This window comes from Saccopteryx bilineata, chromosome 3 (genome assembly GCF_036850765.1).
Source record: "Saccopteryx bilineata isolate mSacBil1 chromosome 3, mSacBil1_pri_phased_curated, whole genome shotgun sequence".
NCBI classification, from domain to species: Eukaryota; Metazoa; Chordata; class Mammalia; order Chiroptera; family Emballonuridae; genus Saccopteryx; species Saccopteryx bilineata.
This window is the reverse complement of record NC_089492.1, coordinates 26395601-26416050: the sequence shown is the minus strand read 5'-3', so window position 1 is coordinate 26416050 and position 20450 is coordinate 26395601. Positions and strand designations below refer to the sequence as shown.

General features: G+C 38.3%; 1 protein-coding gene across 1 annotated transcript in view; it reads left to right on the top strand.

The window, feature by feature from the left end:
* TRHR (thyrotropin releasing hormone receptor) overlaps positions 1–20173 on the top strand; it is a 38123-nt gene extending 17950 nt beyond the window's left edge. Inside the window, exon 3 of the mRNA XM_066264627.1 lies at positions 19454–20173. Within this exon, the coding sequence (XP_066120724.1) occupies positions 19454–19867 (414 nt within the window). The 3' untranslated portion in view covers positions 19868–20173. The remainder of the gene's footprint in view (positions 1–19453) is intronic.
* Positions 20174–20450: the final 277 nt, after the last annotated feature.

The following is a 20450-nucleotide window of genomic DNA, read 5'->3' as shown; positions in this document are numbered from 1 at the left end:
ATCCCAATATTAAAAAGAGTCAAGTTATTTAGAATATAAAGTACTCTCTCAAAAACACCAATAATTTATCATAAAAGCAACAAGGAATATGATGATTAGCAAGAATAAAATTCACCAAGTCATTTTTCCCCAAAGAGGAATAGAAATGTCTGCATTCAGAAGTAAAACACCATGGGAAACGTTCTGCACAGTGTCTGTAATGAGTAGTGATTTCCTCGTGTACTAACTAGCCTATATTTCAGATATATGCCGTGTTTACAGGCATCATAAAGATTTGAACATTATATCTTAATAATGTATTGCAAATTTATCAACTTTCAAACTCCATAAGAACAGGAAACTTTACCTATAGTAGCAGAAGCACATTCCATCGCAAATTCTAAAGGGGATGGAACAATTTCGAGAGATTCTTTTTTTTTTTTTTAGCAAGAAAGAGAGAGAGAGACAGACAAACAGGAAGGGAGAGAGATGAGAAATATCAACTCATCATTGCAGCACGTTAGTTCTTCATTGATTGCTTTCTTATACGTGCCTTAACCGTGGGCCTCCAGCTGAGCCAGTGACCCTTACTCAAGCCAGTGACCTTTGGACTCAAGCCAGCCACCATGGTGTCTTGTCTATGATCCCATGCTCAAGTCAGCAACTGTTGCGCTCAAGCCAAGTGAGCCAGCACTCAAGCCAGCGACTTTGGGATTTTGAACCTGGGTTCTCTGAGCCCCAGGTTGATGTTCTATCCACTGTGCCACTGCCTGGTCTGGCCCAAGAGATTCTTACAACCCTCTTCAAAACCTTTCATCCCATTTCAAGAGTCACTGTGTAAATATTCTAACTTAGATTCTTCAGTTAATATCATGTACCAGGCAGTTTGTCTGGGCTTCCTCCCACCTGGAAAGTAACCTGGGAAATAGTCTGTCCCATTTGTGTACTACTGTCCATGGCTTATCAACCTTTCTGATAAGTAATACTTATGAACTCTTACTATGCACCAAGCATGGTGCTTGGGGATTTTTACAGGTCACCTCCTTTGCCCTGATGACATAGGAGTAATTTATCTTCTCCATTTTAAAGGTGAGGAGTCTGAGATCAAACCACATTAAGTTCAAGGTAACCCAGTCAGAGGCGGATTAAGGTTGGTTAAGGCCCCGGGCACAGAAGAAAATATTGGGCCCCTTAATAAAAAGAGAGACAGGAAAAATAAAAATACATGTTAACCATATTTTTAAATAAATAAATAAAAATTATGTACTATTAATGTTTAAATTGCACACATAAAACCAAATTTGGTGTCATTAGAAAAAAGTGTAAAGTTGGGGTTTTGCGGGGCCCTTCAGAAGGCTTGGCCCAGGGAACACACCCAGTATGCCTGCCGTTAAATCCACCTCTGAACCCAATCAAAAATTGAAAGAACTAAGAGTTTAATCCTAAAATCTGATCCAAAGGCTCTGATAGCAACACTACACTTGACTTTCTCATACATTTGCCATAGAACTACTATCTCAGAGATGAACTATGGGGTAGGCTCTATCTGCCTAAAGAAAAAGGAAACTTCTTACATATGACGATATAATAGGTCTATTCATTCCACAAAATGTGTTGAATGCTTGCTTGAGTATTTTGAGTGTTATTTTAGACCCTGGGAACACAGTAATGAGCAAATAAAACAGAAATCTCTGTTCTATAAAGCTTACATTCTAAATGTATATGACGGGGGGGGGGGATCAGGGAAAAAATACACAGAGTATGTAAACAAATATACATAGTTTATTGGGTTGTGACATATCAGATTGTGTAGAAAAATTAAGCAGATAAGGAGGATATGAAATGCTGATATTGAAGAGGTGCAATTTTAAATAGGTTAGTCAGAGATATAAAATATATAGCCATTTTCAGAATGCAGTGTTAGTTTGATTCTATATGCAAAGCATGAGCAAATGTCATTTTATAAATCAGTGCCAGAAACATCAGAGTTTTTCCCATTATTGCATTATTAAAACACCAGGCTGGCCTACATAAGTCTTTGGCTTTTATGCACAGGGAGTAGTATATATAGCGTTACTGATATTATTCAATTATGTTTCATAAACTGTTATAACACTATTCTAAAAGAAAAGGAATTCTACGCTCTAATTCAGAAGGCAAACATTCATCAGCATCAGGAATGGAACCTCTAGGTAGGTCAGAGATTGAGAGGTTTGTGATGAATGTTCCTTTATCCAAATACAGTGGTAGCTCTCTTCATTTTCATAAAAGAAAATATGACACCTCTACCTATTCTCAATTGGGTAATAAGAAACAGTTGCCCCTTTACGGACAGACAGACAAGAGACTTCCATCTTTTTGGTGGCAGCCAGAGTGGTTAAAACATATACTGGGACAAACTGTCCAATCAAATTCCAGTTTCACCATTTGTAAGCGGTATATGGGTCCCCTTGTTTATAAAATAAAGATAGTGATAGTGCCTTCCTCACAATGCTACTGTTGGGGTTAAATGAGCTAATATGTACCATATTTCCCCATGTATAAGATGCACCCTTTTTTTAAAAAAAAAATGGGGTCTAAAAACTGAGTGCATCTTTATACAGTGGCTGTAGATTTTTTTTTTACTTGCATTTCCCACTTTTTTGACAGTGATGAGGCCTTGTGTGAATTTTATGATGACTAAAACTTGAATTCAATAACTCTATGTAATACATTTTTTTTTCAAATTTTGGGCCCCAAAATTAAGGTATGTCTTATACATGGGAGCATATTATACATGGGGAAATATGATAAATGAAGCACTTAGAACAAGATTTGAGGCTGGTAAGTCATGAGTGTTTTCTGTTACTATTTTTGAAAATAGCTTTTGCTTTTTTAGTATTGACTATGTTCCAAGCACTAGCATAAGAACTTGGTATACATCATCCCATTTATCCACAACAACCCAGGGAATTAGGTAAAATTTCTTTCACCATTTTTCTTGAATAAAAAACTACCTCTCAGAAATAGTAACAGTCCCAAAGTTTAATGGCTAGTAAGTGATGGAACCAGGATTCCACACAGAGTGACTGCCGTAAAAGAGGAGTCTCCTCCCTGGCAAGGTAGCTCAGTTGGTTGGAGCGTGGTCCTGATGCACTAAGGTTGCAGGTTTGATCCCTGGTCATGACACATACGAGAATCAACCAATGAACACATAAATAAGTGGAACAAATTGATGTCTCTCTTTCTCTCCCTCTCTAAAATCAATAAATAAAATTTAAAAAGAGGAGTCTCTGACATTGGTTAATTAAAAGATTCTGAATTTAAAAATAAAAAAACAAGTCCTGCCTTTCTCTTGGCCAATAGGGTTGAATTACCATCTATCAAAAAGTACAGCTTCTCTGACTGACTCCTGTCCTTGTTCCTACATCGCTCTGGTTTAATCTTCCATGAGCATGCATATCTTCTGGGACAGTAGCTCCCAGGATTACTAAAAGTAGTGTCACCATTGCATTTTAAGTGACAATATTTTAGAGAGGCAACGCTAACCATGATTCTGTCATAAGAGAAATCAAATATTAAATCAAAACTTTGGTCCACAAGCTGAGAGCCAGTATCATTTTGTCCATATTTTTCATAGGCTCTTTTAATAATTAGAGGGAGAGCTTGTAAAAATTAGCCATAAATCACAAGAATGGTTTGAAATAGGTTATATGTCATTTATAAGTTTTATTAGAAGTGTTCAACCCTTCCACTGGTTGGCAGACTGTGGTCCTGGGCCAAATGAAGCTCCAGTCCTGTTTTCCTAAAGTTTCAATGGAACACAGCCAGGTCCATCCATTTATGTGTTGTCTATGGAGGCTTTCATGTTACAATGGCAGTTGATCAGTTGTGGCAGAGACTGCATGACCCACAAAAGCTAAAATATTTACTATCTGGTCCTTTATGGTAAAAGTTTGCTAATCTCCAAACTATTTCTATTGGAAAGTTTATTTGTGAGAATATTGCATACTTAGGACAGGCACTGTTACATGACAGGAGTTCAAAAAATAAGTAATAAATGTATATTAAATAAAATATGTGTTTGGGTTCCACAAAATTACCAAAAACAGGAAAGTTCAAGCTTATTACAGGCAGTCTATATTAGCAGCTAGTGTTTCCCCTGCCTTTATCATGATTCTGTATCCCCTGGAGAAAAAGCTTTGCCCATTATGTGGGAGAATCCTTGATTTTGATGTAAAAATACAAATTTAAGATGCAAAGTGACATTTAGAGAGAAAGCTTTCTGCAGCTTCATGAGTGACAGAGAAGCTACAGATGATTAAATATGAAAGGAGACAGGTAAGACAGAACAAGAATGCCTGTCAAAGTGAAATTTGTATCTTTTGGTGGCAAATCCTAACTTACTTTGGTGTATATTAACATAGAATTAATCAATGTCCAAAAATGGGAAATGAACTCAGCATAAATCATACTGAGTTAGCATCTTCTTAAGTTTTTATATTTCCTAGGTTTTTCATAACAATAGATCCAACAATTCTCTTTTTCTATAACAGACTGAATAATAACAGAATAATAAAGTTCACCAGAAATTTTTCTTCGCCTGAATTCTAGTCTGATCTATCATGCTCCTTTTTGAGACTGACTTTTTATACATTGATTTTAATTTTTAACTTCAAGCATTTTTTTTGATACTTAACCTGGTTTTAGTGGCTAGCGAAGGAAAATAGACAATACATGTTATTTCTGCCATCAAGTTCTTAAACGTCAGGAGACAAATAAGACCCAAAATAAAAATGATATTTGTATTAGGGCTGAAAGTGCCAAGCAATAGCATAGTGAATTTTTCCTTCCTTCCTTCCTTCCTTCCTTCCTTCCTTCCTTCCTTCCTTCCTTCCTTCCTTCCTTCCTTCCTTCCTTCCTTCTTTCCTTCTTTTCTTCCTTCCAAGCAGATCTGCATGTTGCCTCTTGCAGGTAGGGTATGGCAGGGATCCTCCAGGAGCCATCATTCTAGGGAGGAAAAAAGGGCATAAATAGGTAAACAAATGAAGCAGCTGGATCCTTTCAGAATGGGACTATTAGTGCAGATGAAATAAACAGGGAGGTAGGAGAGAAAGTAACTTGGGGAAGGGTTAGCTTCCACTACTCTCTATAATAGTAACCTCCCTGGATGTCTTTCTCTTCATCTCTAAAATGAACTGAATACCTACATTATAAATTCTGTAAAGATTAAGTAATAATCAATAAAGTTTCTGGCGCAATGTTTACAATATAGTTAGTGCTCAATAGAGTATCATTATTTCTGTTATCAGAGGCTCCTTTGCCATTTGGTTAAATCCTCTACATTTTCCCAGAGATGAGATATCTCAGCACTTTAAATGAACAATTAAATACTTTTTATTGAGAACCATTAACACAGAGTCATAAACCTCGCACCCCTCACCAGGGATGCAGATTTCAAGATATGCTACAAAATTCAATAGCCCTTATATCAGAAAATTACAGTGTATGTTCCAAAGTGTTTCCAAATCCTCCTTGCAACTAATCCTCAAATATATTTTCACATATTAACTGTAGACACCAAGACTCAGCAGGCTTTGAGTGGTAATGAGTGGGAAAGCTGGGGTTTCACACCAAGCCTTCTGATTTGGAGTCTCGCGTTCAGCACATCAGAAAGCTAAACTCAGTGGCCAGTGCCGAATATATGGTTTGCTGAAGGAGAGAGATAAACAACCACCATTTTGACTGTGTCTGCGAGTTCTTTGAAGACAGCTAGGAAGTCAGCTCTGTAACTGCAGCTGGGCACAAGCTTGGTACAGACAGGCAGGCTCCCCGCAAAGACACCCAGAGAAAGAAGGAGTTGGCTGCCTCCCAGGTACGCTCAGCCCCATGGAACTTTGTCCAAGACTTTTAGAAGCTAAACTACTCAATGCCCACTAAAAATTTGGCAGCCTCTAGAGCTTTGCTTCTACTTAGAGATACCTCCCTCCCCTTCCATCATTCACATTTCACATTTTAAAATATTCTCATTGATTTTCCTTCCCTCGCTGCGTGAACAGCTGATGAATTGCTTCTCTGTATCACTGTCTGCAATGTCACCCTTCCCAGTGGCCAGAGGGGCACAGCGGAAAGATGAGAATGGGAAATATGGCCCTTAGAAAGGATCGATCTCTTCATGGAAGAATTACAGATAGCAACTAGGTTCCCAGCGCAGAGCCAGACGTGACACTTCATTCAGAATTTCTAAGGTCTGGTCCCAACGACAAAAATGACAGGAGAAGTTAACATTAAATGCTAAAGAGCAAAGGTGAGAAAACCAAAGCAGACGTATCAGGGCAAGCTTGTCCGTATGCTCAGCCATTCACCAATAATTTGCCTGGAAGACAGAACATTTAGAAAAAGCTAAACAGCCCACATAACCCACAGCAGATGAACTGAAGCATTGTTCCATGGAAGAATTCGGAATAATGTTTTATTTTCTAAATGGAGATGTTATCATTCTGAATCCCAGTTCTGCCAGCTGAGCTTTTCCCTTCCCAGTGTGTTTCCAGATTTCTGCCTCCTGTGAATGAGAAACCATCCAAGCAGCGAGAGACGAGCCAGCCTTTCATCATCCGCAGTTACCAGCCTATAGTCAATACTGGCACCTTCACCCTATAATAGTTGCTAGTGTTGTGGAAAGTTTTACATCTAATCCTCGAGTCTGTTTGCAAATGTTACCTAGCACACAGCTGTTTTCTGCTCTGGGCAGAAAAACCTTGAAATCAGAAACACTCAAAAAACATGTTTTATCAGGACTTTGTGCCACAGTGTGAACAGAAATGTCTTTGTCAGATGCTGAGGCAACAAACCTTGGGTAGAAATTAAAATTAGTCTTTCCTTCTCCCTACTTTATTCTCACATATAGACTTCACCAATTCCAACCTTTAACTTCAGAAAAAAATATATTTCTTCCCCAAAGTCAAGTTATTATATGATAGTAAAGAAGAGACTTTGGAGTTAAATATACATGTTCTTAAAGTGGGGCTTTTATTCTTTAGCATATGGCTTTTCTTAGCATTGGTCTTATTCTCTATAATATGCAGAAACTGTAGGACATACCAAGCACAGTGCCTGACACATGGTAGGCACTTCATATACCTTAGTGCTCTTTCATCTGTTAGTTCCTATTGTTAGATTGAAATACTTTTTTTTCCATCTCGTTTTAGGTTGAAATATGGTAGGAAATTCTACACATCCTCCATGCAACACAGACTCTCGGATGTTCTCAGAAAGTGAGGCTCACAGCCACTCGGGGTCTTTCTCTCAAGGGAGCCCTGAACCACTAACCAGAACAGCTCAGTGTTCCACCACTTCCTTCCACCTCTCTTGTGTCTGAGCTTTTAACTTTGATCTTTAGAAAAGTACAGGCTTTCAGGCCTCATCCCACATCCGACTTGGGTGCAGTGGTCTGTCCATTTTCCTCGAGAAATGGCCGCACCTTGGCATTTGGAAACGTTAGTAATTTTACTGGAGAACTGGAGGTGTCATGTTCTGTTCTGCATGGAAGCATGCCCTCCTGTTCCTTTGGCTGTCATTCATGCTTCTGCGTTGTACCAACAGAAGTGCCACCTTGTGACCCCACTGGAATGCAGGGTCCAGTTTCCTGTCCCCACAAATGTCTCAGTCAGGAAACTGCTCTGCTTGACACGTTTACCTTCCTCAGCTCCCCTAGATTTGTACAGAAATTTTTTTTTTCAATTTCACTGGATATACCTCACTTACATAATTTACACTTTAAAAAATCTTATATCACCATTTTTACTCTTAATTGCTGCTCTCCTTCCCCAAGCATCACCAAATACAACCAAAATTTCTCTCCTTGAATCTCTGCTAACACTTTCATGGACATATTTAATCAGAGCATAGGCCAGAAAGTTCTCCATAATTCTTGCCAGAATGACTATTCTGAATGGAACATTTAAAATATTGTAGTTGACAGATAGAGTTAAAAACCCACACATTAGCATCTCTGAGTGGCTTCTTGTCCAAAATTCTATAAGTAATCCACAACACAGGATATGACAGTCCCTGATCACTCCACAATGAATCACCACTCTAACTTTATTTATTTTTATTATATTTTATCTTACTTTGAATTGGTTCTAAGCCCTTTTCTGGCCCCATTATTCAATTTTCAAGCCCCACCAATGATCTCACTCCATGATATGAAGCACCCCATATTAATTATAACTGTCTTTTAAAAATTAATGTCGACACTAAGTCAAAACAAAGCAGAAAAATTTACCAGAGGAAAAACCCAGAGGCCTTAATCAGTGTAGAAACTTGGCTGAATTCAGACATATGTAATTGTTTAGTCAAGTTTACCCTTCAGTTGGCTCAATCAATGTAACAAAATACAAAGGGTCACTGATCACTTTGCTGAAGGCCATCTGAAAGCAAAGTACTCCCGGTAATAGAACACATTGTTAATATACAGTAATGAAGAAGAAGATGGACAGACTCCAAACGCAGAACATATTGTTACCCTTAAAGAATGGCATCAGAATATTAAAGCTAACGGTTTTTGTATTTAGTAACCAAGAAAATGTTTCCAGATGGAAATACGCTTCTGAAAAACGGGGCTATTTCAGCCAGAGTATTGGGAAGGAGAGCATTTTGCTAATTTAAAGAGCTGTAAACCCACACATACTTCTACAATTATATTTTAACATTTGTGAAAAATAAGTATTTACTGAACAATAAGTCAGCTGTGCATTGAGCACTTATTATGTGGTGGGCATGTGCACTGAGCTTCTCCCAATTTGCTGTGCAGCAGACATCCAATAAAAGTTGGTTGTTGTTTTGCTTTGTTCATGAAGTGAAAAATCAAGCTTTGGTATTATAAAATGTGGGATCCAAAATTAACAAAGATCCTATTCACAATTATAGTTAACTCCTATGATGCTCTTGATTTTAAAAGTGGTAAATATTCTTCAAAGATCAGCTTACTGATGTGGTTGTCACCCTCTGTAATATAGCTTTACCTTTTTAGTACTGAAAACGCTTTCTCACTATTTAAGCTGTATCTGAAATTTAGATATCCTGCTACTAAATGGCAGCTAAATGTTGGAATGGGGCTCTGTTACCTTTTATTAAATAACTTCTGCCTGATCACTCCTTTTAAAACTCATATAGATTCAATGGTTAGATTGATAGTACTCCTTTAAAAGGATGTATTTGCTTTCTTTCTAAAAGTGATACCCCTATATCTTTCTATAACTCCTTTTCCTCAACATTTCCATTATAGTGAACTTCAAAAGAAAACATAATAAGAGATCAGGAAGCCAGTATTCTGGGTCTGGAATGCAACATGTTCATAGCTATAGAAAATTAAAGTCAATTCTAGTAACTTCTTCAGCACTTCAGGAAACTGCATCATTCCTGTGAATGCAGCAATTAAGAGGATTCCTAACAATCCCTGTGATTAAGAGTTGAATCTATACCTATGGTTTATCAACACCTTGAGGGATACCTACGTACACTCTGGGGACTATTTCCCTTTGCTTGGCTTTATAATCTCCAAATAACAAAACCCAAGTATGTGAAAAAAATCATAAACATGTCTGAAGATTGTGTTACCATTAGTAACATGTAAATTCGATATTCTAAGAATGTTAGAACTGCAGAGACTTTTCAGAGGATTCCAGATTGGACATATACTGATTCTAGAAAACGAGGTCTAGACATAACACCATATGACCTTCCTGGTCTCCTTAGAGTCAGGGATGGATTGTGAAATCAAGATGCTGGCTGCCGTTTCCAGCTCTTTCTTCTATATCCACTACACTCTGTCTCTTACTAACATAGTAATTTATCTCCCAAGTAAGAATGTCTAGATAATGGCAAGACCTATGCTCATGCACAAAATTTTTTCTGAACCAGACATAAAATCAAAAAAATTTTTTGAATCAGTACAAGAATTCTAACTAAATCTCCTAGAGAATTTAGTATCAATCAACATCCTGTGAGTTCTAGTCAGACTAACAAACCTATGTCGGATGATGAATAGAACATCTGCAAACCCCATATAACCAGGTCTTAATAAATCACATGCTAGTAACTGGGCCTTGACCCCCCAAAAATAGAAGTTTCCATGTTATTTCTTCTTCTATTTTATTGCTTTTAAATTTTAAATTTTCTTTTTTTTCTTTTGCCTAAGAAATAGATTGATGTGAAGGATTTCTATCTGCTTTGTTATGACAACTTTCTTCTCCCTAATCAGTATTTTCTAAATATAGCACTCCAATTTGGGGCAAAAACCAAAACAAAACAAAACAAAAAAACCATTATTCCAGCCTATTAGTGTTTCTTGCCAGCAATATTACTCTTTCCAAATAGTTAATAAACATTATTTACAACAACTAGAAGCCTTCAACTCCCAATATATATTGATTTTTGTAATGATCAGATGAAATCTGGATTCTAGCGTTTAAAGACCTTATTCAATAACTAGCTTTACTATTTAATGTGTTGTATGACTTTATATCTCTACTTTTGTGAGTTTCCACTTTCTCATCAATGAAATGGGAGTAATAACACCTGTTTTACATGTCTCATAGAAGTAGGAACACAAAATCATTTAATGACAGTGAAAGTATTTTGTTAATTTCAAGGTATTAAACAATTAACTACTCCCAAGGCTCCATTCAAGATTCAGGGTATTGACAAGACAGGGCTTTTTTCTTCTGTGTTATTTTGATCTTTCAGATCAAGATTGGCTAGGAAAAAAGAGACAGATGTCAAAAAGTAATTTTGTGTATAGGTTTGAGAAGAGGCTATCCCTGCCACTTGTATACTGGATGCTATTTCCTGGTCAAAAATGTAGTTTCTCCAAATGTCGCCTCTCTCTCCCTCTGGTCATAAATTTCCCCCTTTGTATGGGATTGTTGCTTAATCAAACAAAAATGCTGTTAATTTTTTATATTAAAAAAGTCAATTTAAGCCTTGGCTGGTTGGCTCCGTAGTAGAGCATTGGCCCAGAGTGTGGAAATCCTGGGTTCAATTCCTGGCCAGGGCACACAGGAGGAGTGTCCATCTGCTACTCCACCCTTCCCTCTCTCCTTTCTCTCTATCTCTCTTTTCCCCTCCTGCAGCCAAGGCTCCACTGGAGCATGTTGGCCAGGGCGCTAAGGATGGCTCCATGACCTCCACCTTAGGTGCTTGAATGGCTCCAGTTGCAACAGAGCAACGCCCCAGATGGGCAGAGCATTGCCCCCTAGTGGGCTTGCCAGGTGGATCCTAGTCAGGAGCATGTAGGAGTCTCTCTGCCTCCCTGCTTCTCACTTCAGAAAAATACACACACACATACACACACAAAAAAAGTTAATTTGACTCTTAATTTCTTCTGGCAACCCCTTTATTTCTCTATGTCTTTTTTAGCAAAACTCTCAAAAAATATGTTTATAATCACTATCTACTTTTTCTCTCATCTTCTCTTGAACCCATCCCAAAATAAGCTTGTCTGATAAACTAAAGTTTTTATTAGTATAAATAAATAATAATTGTCTCAAAAAATATCCATTTCCTTTAATATATGTTTGCCTGTCTTGTAATTTTTCTCTAAATTTCAAGAGCAGCCTAAGAATGCATCTCAACTATTTTAGTTTTGTGTTTACTCTATATTTTTCTTCAGTCATAATATAGCTGTAATATTAGTTATACTTTTTACTAGGTATTATAGTAATAGTTACCTCTCAGAATTACTTCAAAGATTAAATGCTTAGTATTTCTGAATGCTTTATAATTTAAAAGCAATATATAACCCAGTAATTCTACTCCTAAGAATATATCAAAGAAAAATGAAAACATCCTCATAAAATTTGGTACACAAATGTTCATTGCAATATTATTCATCATAAACAAAAAGTAGAAACCACACAACTGAAAGGATAAATAAAATGTAATGTATATATATGATAGAATAGTATTAAACACAAAAGCAATAAAGTACTGATACATGTTATAACGTGTGAAACTTAAAAACATTATGCTAAAGGAATAAGGTCAGCCATGCACAAAAGTCTCCATGACTTCATTCATATGAAATGTTCAGAACAGGAAAATCTATGGAAAATAAAGTATATTAGTGGTTGCCTGAGGCTGGGGAGACCTAGTGGGAGGTGAAGGATAACTGCTAATGTATATGGGTTTCTATTCGAAGTGAAAAAAATATTCTAAAATTAGATTGTGGTGATCTAATTTTAGTGCGAATATGCTAAAATCTCTTAAATTATACATTTAAGTGGGTGGATTAAATTATATGTACACCGTATCACAATAAAGCAATGTATAAAGTTAACATCATCAGTCATCAGTCAAATTGATAGCAGACATCCTTGACACGTTGTGTTGAGAACGACACTTGATCTCTGTGGCCTTTCTCCCAAAAATCTGTAACTTTATTCTAATCATAAGAAATACATCAGTCATACTCAAAATGAGGTATATTCTATAAAATACATAACCAATATTCTTCAAAGCTAGCAAGGCCATCAAAAATAAGTTTTAAAATATCTTTACAACCCAAAGGAAATCAGGAGATATGATCACTAAATATGAGGTGGTATGCAGGATAGCATCCTGGAACAGAAAAGAACATCAGGGAAAAACTAATGAAATCTGAATAGAGTATAGCGTTAACTCCATATCAAAGCTATCAGTCTGCGTTTGGCTCACTGATTGTGACAGATGCACAATGTTAATGTAAGTTGTTAATAACAGGTGGAGTTTGTGGTAGGGTAGATGGAAACTCTGTACTACTTTTGCAACTTTTCTATAAATGTAACATATTTTTTAAAACAAAAGCAACATGCAAATGTAAAAGGCGAAAGATTTATGCGATCTGAAGAGAAACGAGAGCATACATGCAAATGTTAGTCAACAGTTTTAGGATTTGTAGTAAAAAGTCATAGTACTAGTAAAAGTGATGGTAGCTAGCCATACAAGGTTTATTGGCAGACTAGAATGGAGAACCTAGTTAGCCTCTAGTTTTCAACATGCAACACAGCTATGCAGAGCTGAGCTTGTGCCCACTAAAGGAACCATGGTCTCAGCTTTAACAATCAGATAGCAGTCCACCCTGTTCTTAAAAAAGAAAGAAAGAAAAATCCCACCCTGGCCCATTAGTTCAGTTGGTTAAGAGTATTGCCCCAAAATAACAAGGTTGTGGGTTTTTGATATCCAACCAGGTCACACACGGGAAACAACCAATGAATGCACGACTGAGTGGAACAATAAATAAATGCTTCTCCTCTCTATCCCCTCTCTCTCCTTCCTCTCTCTATCTTTAAATAAAAAATATTAAGCCCTGGACCAATAGTTGGGTTATTTGGAGCACCATCCCATAGCGTAGGTTGCCAGTTTGATTCCCCAGTCAGGGCACATACTCAATATTCCTGTCTTTCTCTCCCTGCCTATCTCAAAAAAAAAAAATCCTAAATAGGGTCTTTATCTAGAAGTGACAAAGGTGATAGAGATGACAAAAAGATGAGTCGAGAAAGACAAAATTCAAACTTATGAGAAGTATATGCCACTATTTCACATAATTAAATATAATGAGGAGTAAATATATGTGTGTGTGAAATATATGTGTGTGTGTGTGTGTGTATGAAGAGAGAAAGAGAGAGAGAAAGAGAGAGAGAGAGAGAGAGAGAGAGACTGGCTTGATTTCAAATTTTCAACCTGATCCTCACAAGAAAAGATAACCCTTCACCATGGTGGTCAAGGGCAGAATCTCATACAGCTCTTAGACCATCTTGTTCCCACTCTGCTCTTCTCCTTAACCATCTCTGTTGGCATCCTCATTCAACACTACATTTTAAGCAACTGATTTTTATACCTCCTTGTCTGGCCTTCAATATACTCTACAAAAATGACTTTACTTCCTGATTGACAAACGGCTCCAGGCAGCTGCCATTTTCAGAAAACCTCTGCCCTGGGCTCGCTTTGTCAGCTGCATCCTTCCTTCTGCCCCAGCAATGGAAAACCAAGCACCCTACATAGTGTGACATCACCTCATATGTAAAAATGATGGCTTTTGTTCTTGTTTCTACAAGCTTCCCAGAGAAAAAGAAAGTACCACTTCTTTACAGGATCTGCAATTAAAATTTGCAGACTAAATTACCTCTGGTCCTCATGATACGCTCTGCTACCCTCTGCCTCCTGACCATCATGCACATCGGGTCTCTGCAGGACCACTCTTCCTGTCTGTCTTGAGCTTCAGATTTTGCCTTTGGTGTCACTGAAACCGGAAGGGCCTCATTATCTACCCCTCAACCCCGAGTCCAGATCCGGTGCTTTCATAGAACCCCAAATCTCTTCTGTCTTAGCATTTATCACACTGTATCAGAACTGTCCATCAAAGGACAAGGTACAGGAAACCACTGGTGACGTTTCTCTGCATCACCATCAAATCCGCAATGGCCAGGATGCAGACATATACATGGTATGGCTGCAAATGACTCTCTTAACATGAATGAACAAATTTCTTCCCAATCAAAAAATATATTGTAAGGTCCTTTTCTCTTGATGATCAATTACGTCACATTTCTCAAGGACACTTCCATCCAGGGTTAGAGGCTTCTGAAAAGAGGACAGTTTATTATATAATTGCATATCCTATACATTGTCATGGCACAAATGGCAATGCTTAAAAATAATGGCCCAAAATATTTTCACATTAGCACTTTTGTGTCTTTATCGGGGATAAAGAATAACAACAGAAATAAAGCTTCAGCAACCGCCATGAAATTAATTGAGTATGAAAAACAATCTCCAGGACATTTCCTGTCTGAGTGTTCCCTCCCATCCTGAAGAAGAGGTGCTAAAATCCAAGCTACGCCTACACTAAAAACCTGGGAACATTTTAGAATGTGATGAAATCAATCAAAGATACTTAAAATTAACTAAAGATAATTATGAGTGGGATTAAATGTATTTTCTATTATCCCAGTGGAGACATATTTTTTCTCTGGCTGATCATAGAAAATCATTTTGTTTTATTTCACAACTTTCTTAAATTTTTGAAAATATATTTCAAATAAAAAGCCAAAAATCTATTAAGGACTTATTTTACCAATGAATCCATCTTCATTTAAAAGGATTTTTAATATTAAAAATGACAATATTTGCAAAAATCTTCTAACAATATATTAGAAAACTGAAACTCACAAAAAGGCCATGGTTACAATTTTGAAATAATTCTTTCAATGCCTGAAATTATTCTACATTTATTAAAGACTCTCTTATGTAACAGACTGCACTAAATCCCTGAGGATAGAGAAATAAATAACCTTTCCCTGGCCCTGAAGAAGCTCACTGTCTGTTGGATAGATGGACAAATACAGCTCATTGCAGTAAAAAGTTTGGGGAGTGGTGTCCAAGTATTAATGGGAGGCTGTGGAAGCTCATGGCAAAGATTCTAACCTCAAAACAGCTTGTTCTTCTTTGAGACGATGAAAATTGCTCCCTCACTAATAGGAAGTGAAAACAGATGGGTAGATTATTCAATGTGGATTCAGTGTTTCACCTGACAAGTGTAGAGAAAGATATAAAGATATATATGAAATACAACCTTAAAATTCAGAAATTTAGCAGCATTGAGTTCGTTGGGTTAGTCTTAGATGAAGTTAAATGTTTTGGGGACTATGATAGGGATAACACAGTAAAAATCTCATCGCTGAAATGTGAAAGACTTTCATGAGGAGAGCAAAGTATAAAGGAAGGGGGATGGGCTTTGGTTTAAGTAGATTTAGGTTGAATTACTGCTCTGTCGAGACTATCCATGTATCCTTATCACATATACTCCCTAAACCCCAAATTCTTAATATACAAAATAGAGCTAATACTGGCTTACCGACAGAGTTATTATAAGCATTAAATAAGATAATGTTTACATATCTTTGTGATGGGCCATCATGCAGTACTCAGAAGTGATGGTAGCAGTCTAATTGTAAATCAAGCCAGGGATTCCAATGCTGTCCTTGGCAGGAAGCGGAAGGATATTGGCCAATGCGAAGCAGTAACTTGATGTCAGAGAACCTGGAACAAAGGCGGAAGTGTGAGCGATGATGATAACAATAAAAATAATAATTACTATAGTGCCTTCCAAAGCTCAGAATATTTATCAATCACTGAATTAACCCTTTGATTTCTTGGGACCAAGTATTTACTCAAAATCTTAAGTCTGCTTAGGAAAAATCAGGCTTCAATTAACCTCTTGACTAAATAGATTCTCCTTATCTCTAAAGGAAGTCAGCATCTCTGGAATGCCTTACTTGATATCAACCAATGTGAAAATCACATCTCACTGAAAAACTTCACAACCGCCCAGTGAGCACAATATGAAGTGTAACTATCCCACATGCATTGAGTCTGCAGAGATGCTCAGGGAATGGTGAGGTAGGACAGCTCACTTCCTCAAGTGGTGAGGAATGGAGGACAAGAAAGCTTCCAGAAAGTGATAAAAAACGCTTTGGAAGCAGAGGAAGCATAGTCACTTGAGAGCAGGTAGATAGCTCCTATTTGCCATTGCAAGATAGTGGTAGGAGTCATTCAAAAAGAGACAGTGGTTCAAACAGAAATAAAGGCCAGGTATACCCAAAGGTGAGAATTCTAATAGCAATTGATATCTGGAGAGCCGAGGAAGAAGGCTATTACTATTGACCCACGAAGAATGACAACATTACCTCTGCAACTCAGGACTCATGAGGAGCTCCGAGCTGGGGTGGAAGAGATATGGTTAAGAGTAAGATAGAGCCCCACTATCAGAATATTCAGAGTGTTAGGGGGAAAGACAAGTATTCTCATACAGAAGACTAAGATGGCCCTGACCGGTTGGCTCAGAGGTAGAGCGTCGGCCTGGCATGCGGGGGACCCGGGTTCGATTCCCGGCCAGGGCACATAGGAGAAGCGCCCATTTGCTTCTCCACCCTCGGCCCCTCCTTCCTCTCTGTCTCTCTCTTCCCCTCCTGCAGCCAAGGCTCCATTGGAGCAAAGATGGCCCGGGCGCTGGGGATGGCTCATTGATCTCTGCCCCAAGCGCTAGAGTGGCTCTGGTCTCGGCAGAGCGACGCCCCGGAGGGGCAAAGCATCGCCCCCTGGTGGGCGTGCCTGCTGGATCCCGGTCGGGCGCATGCAGGAGTCTGTCTGACTGTCTCTCCCCGTTTCCAGCTTCAGAAAAATACAATAAATAAATAAATAAATAAATAAATAAATAAATAAATAAATAAAAGACTAAGATGGATTCTATGACCAGGACTAAGTACAAGGTTGGGAATTGAATTTATAGGAGATGCCACTGACAGAGTAGGTGTCTAGATGTAGGTGGAATCTTTATGTCTACATTAAAGAGCTTTTAAAAGCCGTCTCTCTAAAACCAGGATCTCCCTCAATGTCAGAACAAAAGAGAGGCTGCTGGTGGGGGCTCCAGTGAAAGAGCTGAGAGGTTGGGGGGGGGGGGTGATGGAGGAAGAATCAGTTCCTTCTGTGTTGCTGGGTATATTTTAAGTTCAGGCCGTCTAGACAGTATCGGCTAAAGAAGCTGAAATTTCTCAAACTCTATTGGAGACTTAAGATAACTAAAACCTTATTTTTAAATGAGTAAAGTGTTGCCCGTGAAGAAAAGCAATCAGTTATTATCTCCCCACCCAAAGATAATCACTGCTACAATTTTAATCTATCCTTCCTATTGTTGAAGTGTTGTGGGCTCTTTATATTGTCCTTAGTCAAAGGGTAATGTTTCCACAGCACTTTAAATTTCAAAGTCCTTCTCACGTTCACTATTTTATTTTCCCCCATATCTCTATGAAGTAAAAGAAACAATAGGATCAGACATATCTCCAGGTGTAGAAACACAAATACAGATGAATGATTTTATGAAGGTCTTAAAACCACTTAGAAAGTCAAAGCCAGATGATTTAGCTCTGAATCCAGGCCAATTCCCAGTCTTTTTCTGAGCATGGAGGTGAGTGAGACAGAAGAATCTGCTAAATGATGCCCTTTAATAACCTGTCTCTGGGCAATCTTTAATATTAAACCTCATCCCACCTATTGTCCTAGCTCCTGTGCATTGCTTGTACTTAGGACCACATTAAATTTTGCAGTTTTGGCCCTGGCCAGCTGGCTCAGTGGATAGAGCATCAGCCTGCTGTGCAGACATCTCGGGTTTGATTCCTGGTCAGGGTACACAGGAGAAGAGACATCTGTTTCTTCTCCCCCTCTTTCCCCTTTCTTTTCCTCTTTCCCTTCTGCAGCCAGTGGCTTGATTGATTCCAGTGTGGGCCCTGAGCAGAAGATAGCTCAGTTGGTCTGAGTGTCAGCTTCAGGTGCTAAAAATAGCTTGGTTGATTTGAGCATCAGCTCCAGTCAGGGGTTGCTGAGTGGATTCTGGTCTGAATTATCTCCCCTCATTTCACTTTTAAAAATTCCAGAGTTTGTTTTCTCTGGCCTCCATCTCCCTTTATCCTGAAGGAAAGCTGTGCAGTGTAAAGGGCAGAAGCTTTGGATTCCTGCTAATGTGGATTACAATCCAGTTTGAAGACTCTGTGACACCCGCCGCAGTACCTACCAGCATCTGTACCCCCATCATCTAATTTGAAAAATGGAGGCTATGATACCTATTTTGGAGGGTTTTAAGCTTTTAAAGTGTGATCAAATTTGTAAAGCACCCAGTGTAGTGTCTGGTACATAGACATTCAATATTGTTGGCTTTTTTTGCATAAGACACTTTATCCTTTACAAGCTGTTCTGTTACCTCATTTGATATAGGGGAGCAATATTGGTTTCATTGTACAAAGGATCTATACAAAAGCTTAAGATTATTTCTCCAGATCACGTATAAGGTAAGTAAAGATGAGATTGGACTGTAAGTCTCCTAATATTTATTGCAGGCACACATTTCTTATATCCTGTGTCATGTTCTCTTAAGCAGGACCGATTTCAGCCAGTTACAGTGGGATGGTTCCTGCCCAGAGAGAATGTTTCACTTCAAGTATCTGCTTTCCCCTGACTGTCTATATTTTTTTCTGCCTCAAGGTTCTTTCTAAAGCCCCCAGGAGTTTCCAGGCAGGAGAATTCTAGAAGGGTAGGGCCATTAAGCTCCTAAAAGTATGCCTCAACAAAGGGGAGAGGGCAGCAGTGGATAAACCCCCTGCCTCACTTCCTCTGGGCAGATAACCTTGAAGTGCACTGTCTGATCTGCCATTGCCCACAGTAGAATCATTTCAATAATACACACCCTATTTTGGCTTTTCCTCCTCTCTGATACTCTCTTCCATGCCCTTAATCTGGTTTCCTGGGACCATTTCCCAAATAAACTGCCTACGCTTAAATCTTCATCTCAGACTACATCTTGGGGACTAAAGGTTTGGGAAGGGGTGTATTGTGTCCATTCTTTTGCTTTTCTTTGTTTTCATTTCCATTTGCACTGCCTTTCTCTCTGTTTCTCTCTCCACAGGTCACCAAGATGCTGGCAGTGGTTGTAATTCTGTTTGCCCTTCTATGGATGCCCTACCGGACTCTTGTGGTTGTCAATTCATTTCTCTCCAGTCCTTTCCAAGAAAATTGGTTCTTGCTCTTCTGCAGAATTTGCATTTATCTCAACAGTGCCATCAACCCGGTGATTTACAACCTCATGTCCCAGAAATTCCGAGCAGCCTTCAGAAAACTCTGCAACTGTAAGCAGAAGCCAGTGGAGAAACCCGCTAACTACAGTGTGGCCCTCAATTACAGTGTCATTAAGGAGTCAGATCACTTCAGCGCAGAGCAAGATGGCATCACTGTCACTGATACTTATTTGTCGGCCACGAAAATGTCTTTTGATGACACCTGCTTGGCTTCTGAAATAACCTTCAGCCAAGCTGATTCATGAGTTAGAAGGAACTCTACCACAAAATAAACCTGTGTAGTTATCAACCCAGGAGAGGAAAAGGCCAGTACTCCTATACAAAGACAGAGCAGATCAAGTCTTTCCCAGGACTCTCACAAAGCCAGGCCCAACAGGCCATAACCCACAGAGGGACTCACGCTTTCCTTCTAGAATCACAAGACTAATATCATAGAAAATGGAGAGATCTGTGAAGTAGCCAAAGGGTGGGAATTGAGAGTGGAGCCCTTTCTATTTAATTTGAGAATTTCATTTTATTTTGGAGGGGCTACATAGTTTAGATAAAATCTAGACATTAGTTTACATTATTTATAATATGGTAACTCTATTAAATGTGATTTCTCAACTGCCCCCCCAAGTTATTTATATGTGTATTTGATAATTTTGCAACATGCAAATGTTTGCATTTAGCATTTCAACAAAGTACAGTGGTATAGCATGAATACCTGAGACTACAGTAAAAATCAGAAAAACATATTTTACTTATTAAGTAAAAATGAGATTTCAGACAAATGTATTCACTATACTAAAACAAACACAAAAGCAAATGTCATAATGGTTATAAAAT